This window comes from Theobroma umbraticum, unplaced genomic scaffold (assembly GCF_002168275.2).
Source record: "Theobroma umbraticum cultivar Fairchild unplaced genomic scaffold, ASM216827v3 scaffold_56.0, whole genome shotgun sequence".
NCBI classification, from domain to species: Eukaryota; Viridiplantae; Streptophyta; class Magnoliopsida; order Malvales; family Malvaceae; genus Theobroma; species Theobroma umbraticum.
Window position 1 is genome coordinate 4,831,818 of NW_018397256.1, and position 3,922 is coordinate 4,835,739.

At 33.7% G+C, this 3,922-nt stretch overlaps 1 protein-coding gene across 1 annotated transcript in view; it reads right to left on the reverse strand.

The window, feature by feature from the left end:
• Positions 1 to 3,150: 3,150 nt before the first annotated feature.
• The window catches only part of LOC110410285 (uncharacterized), a 3,464-nt gene continuing 2,692 nt past the window's right edge, over positions 3,151 to 3,922 (reverse strand). Inside the window, exon 6 of the mRNA XM_021419915.2 lies at positions 3,151 to 3,171. Coding sequence (XP_021275590.2) covers positions 3,151 to 3,171 — 21 coding nt within the window. The remainder of the gene's footprint in view (positions 3,172 to 3,922) is intronic.

The following is a 3,922-nucleotide window of genomic DNA, read 5'->3' on the forward strand; positions in this document are numbered from 1 at the left end:
TGATGTAGGTTGGATGGGAAAGTGGGATGGTGAGAGTGGATAAGGGTTTCGATTGATAGGGGAGGCGGTGGAGGAGCAGCAAGAGATGGAGGCGGTGAAGATGGTGGCGGCTGTGACGGTGGAGGAGAGAGAGGAGCATGGTGGAAAGAGTAAAGTGAAGAGTGAGAGTTACGTGCAACGGCTACTGTACTGTGGAAAGAGAGTTTTGAAAATGGGAGGGGAAGGGGAACTGCCTATTCAAGGTATGCCGGGAAGGATAAGAACCCTTCTCTCATACAAGAATGAGTCAATAAATTAAAAACTTTTAAATTTTTAAAATATTTTTTTATCATCTTTTATTTGTAGTTTGCTATTTTACTTTCAATAGAAAAGACTTATGAAACATCTGTGAAACCTTTAAAATTGTAAAAAAAATAATTCATTTATATGGTTAGGAGTAAAATGAGTTTTAAGAGATAATATTTTGGAATTTCATAAAGATTTTATCATTTTTTTATTTTTTTGTGTATATGATTGAAAACTTACTTAATTGATATAAGATAAATTATTCTCATCTTTTAAGACCTTAATTTATTGTGTGAATTTATTACTATTGAAAATAGACTCTCTATTTTAAAATACTATTTATTACAATTCACGAAATACATAAATTCTGACATTTTAATTCAATTCACTTTCTCGTTTACTTAATGATGTTACATGAATTTTATATCCATTTTAGCTTTCTTGCATAAGAGAAATAATAAGGTTAAGCTTAGCATTTCAAACTCATAATCTAAACAAGCTAAATAAAGAGATTCCATTTTTTTTCCTAACTTTGCTTTGATTTTTTGTCTAAGATTTTATGTTAATCCACTTGTCACTTAGAGTTTTGGGTGCTTTCTTAGTTGTTTCAAAGTAAATTTGGTTTGTTTAAAGTGAGGTTTGATTGTTTTAGCCTGAGATTTGAAAGTGAAGTTGAAAGGTATATGATTTTGAAGCTTGGTTGTTTTTTATTTTAAATTTTTCTTATTTTTATTTGCATGCTCGATAATATAAATCTTATTTACATTATACATTTTGTTATTATTTGAGTTTCATATTTGTTATGAGTTTCAATTCAATATAAATATTGTCGATGTGATCGCAAAGCTACTCTTAGGATATTAGAATATGAAAATAATTATACAAAACTCTATTTTATTTGTCAAGAGATAAAATATGAGTTTTTTCTATTGTGGCATCCAAAAATGGTGGCTAGCATATAATTATTACTAAATAACATTATTCATATGTCCATTAAATAAAACAGCTACCAATATCAATTTTAATTTACCTAAAAAATTACTCGTATAGCTCATGCGCATTGCGCGGGTTACACTCTAGTTATATTTAATTTTCAGTTGAAACCAAGTATGATGATATTTAATTACTAATGATTAATAATAGTTCAAGAACTATTTGATGGAGCAAATTATGCATATATATAAGTAGTTGTGCAGTTAACAATCAGCAAAGTAAGTCATGGGATACTGTTGAAGTAGTTGTAATTAAAAATGAAGGTATGTTAGGTAATCCTATTGCAGATGGAGGAACAGATAATCTACGTCAGTTAGGGAGGCCAATGAAGAATGGGAGATTGGCAAAAAATTGACAATGACGGTTAATTATTTATTGAAACCAACGGTGCATGAGGGTCATAATGACTTGCACCGCTTGTTAGAAGGAAGATAATGAGTGGGAATTGTCGAGGGCTTAGGAACCCTTGGACAATTCATATGCTTCTCAAATATTTGAGAAGTAATGATCCCGATGTAGTCTTTTTAATGGAGACCAGAAGAGATAATATGGAGATGGAAAGGTTAACGTTGCTCACAAGAATGGCTTCTTGCTTGGCAATGGATGTTACGGGACGAGCTGGTGGACTTGCAATGTTATGGAAACAAGGTATTAATCTTTCGATAAAATTCTATTCTAACAGTCATATTGATTCGGAGATAGCTTGGGGTGGGGAAAGTTGCACATTGACAGGGTTTTATGAATATTCAAATGCTTCAGAGAGATGTAAAAGTTGGGACCTTCTTTGATTGCTAAATTCACAAATACGAAGTCCATAGTTTTGTTTTAAGGATTTCAATGAAATTCTATTTGATTATGAAAAAGAAGGTGAATTAGGTAAACCAAAAGCACAAATGAGGGATTTTAGGGATGTTTGTAATGACTGCGAATAACAAGACTTGGGTTTTAGAGGACCATTGTTCACATGGTAGAACAATAGAAAAGAAGATGACTTCATCAAATGTCTCCACGGTGTGACAAATTTCCTTGTGTGGTAGTCTTTAATGAAGTTGTGAGAGCATCGGACCATTTGACCCTAAGAATTGATCTATTTCATTAGAGGAATGTCAGATGGAGGAAGAGGTTCCACTTTGAAGCTACTTGGTTAAATGATGATAGCTTCGAAAAAATAATTTCAGAAGAATGGAGCAATTAGGATCACAGATCCGGTGAGTTTATCGACAAATTAGAAATATCTAAGGAAAAATTGAAGTTGGTCAAAATTAATGTGTTGAAAAAGATAGAGAGTAAAATCTCGATAAAGAAAAATGACCTTCAATAGGTACATGAGTCCTTGGCCCAAAATTTTAATACATCGCAATTCAAAAATATTCAAGATGAATTAAATATATGAGCTAGAGATGAAGAACTGCTGTGGAAGTAAGAGGGCGATGGTTGATTAGCTTTGCAAAGGAGACAAAAACACAAACTTTTTTCATCAAAAAGCTGCAGAACGAAGGAAGAAACTTTTTATCCAATCTTTAAGGAAACATAATGGCGAATGGGTGGAGCAACAAGAAATTGTGCATGAGGATTTTTTCCCCAAACTATTTGCTACATCCCTACCATCTTTAATTGATGAAGTTTTAGAAAGGGTGTTGCCAAGAGTTAATGCGGAGATGAATAAGGGATTCACTAGGGAAGTTTCAATGGAACAAGTTAAAATTGCTTTATTTTAGATGAATCCTATGAAGGCTCAAAGGCTTGATGGTATGCCAGTTATTTTCTTTCAAAAGTATTGGCACATTTTGGGGACTAGATTATACAAGTTTGTTGTTGATTTTCTAAAAGGTCATATTGGTTTCGGCAATTTCAATCACACATACATTGCCCTTATTCTGAAATCGTCTCAACCTGAACAAGTTAGTTAATTTAGACCCATTAGGCTTTGCAATGTGATTTATAAAATCGATTGAAAATCTCACTTCCATATATTGTATCTAAGAATCAAATTGCATTTGTGCCTGGGCTGTTGATCTCAGATAATGTGATTATGGGGCATGGCAAAATTCTAGTGAGGTGGCAGTGGCAAGAAATTTAAGTTACACTGGAAGACTTGAAAATTTATGTGCGATTTAAAACATTTGGGAGGAATGGGTATTAGAGACATAGTTAGCTAAGCAGGGTTGGAGACTTCCAAAGAAAGTGCTTTCATTAGCCTATGAAGTTCTTACGGCTCGTTATTTTCCAAGAGTGGATTTTGTGGTTGCCATATTAGGAAGAAGCCCAAGTTATGCATGAAGAAGCATTAGGGAAAGCCAAGACCTTGTGAAAAGGGGTTCTATTTGGAGAGTTAGAGATGGGAGGGATCTACTTGCGAAGACGGATAATTGGATTCCATATGATTCCCCAAGGCCGGTAGATTTAGGTGATGATTTGGTTAGTGAATTTATGTTGGTTAGGGAATTAATTGATTTGGAAACAATGTTCTAGGATGATTGCAAAATTAAGAGATTGTTCCCTTTACATGAATATGGGTGAATTAAATCTATCCCTTTGAGTTTGGAAGATCGGATGACTCATTAATTTGGTTGGATAATCCTAATGGGGAACATTCTATTAGATGGGTCCAATAGCTAGGGGACATCGCAGAGCAATACCACTT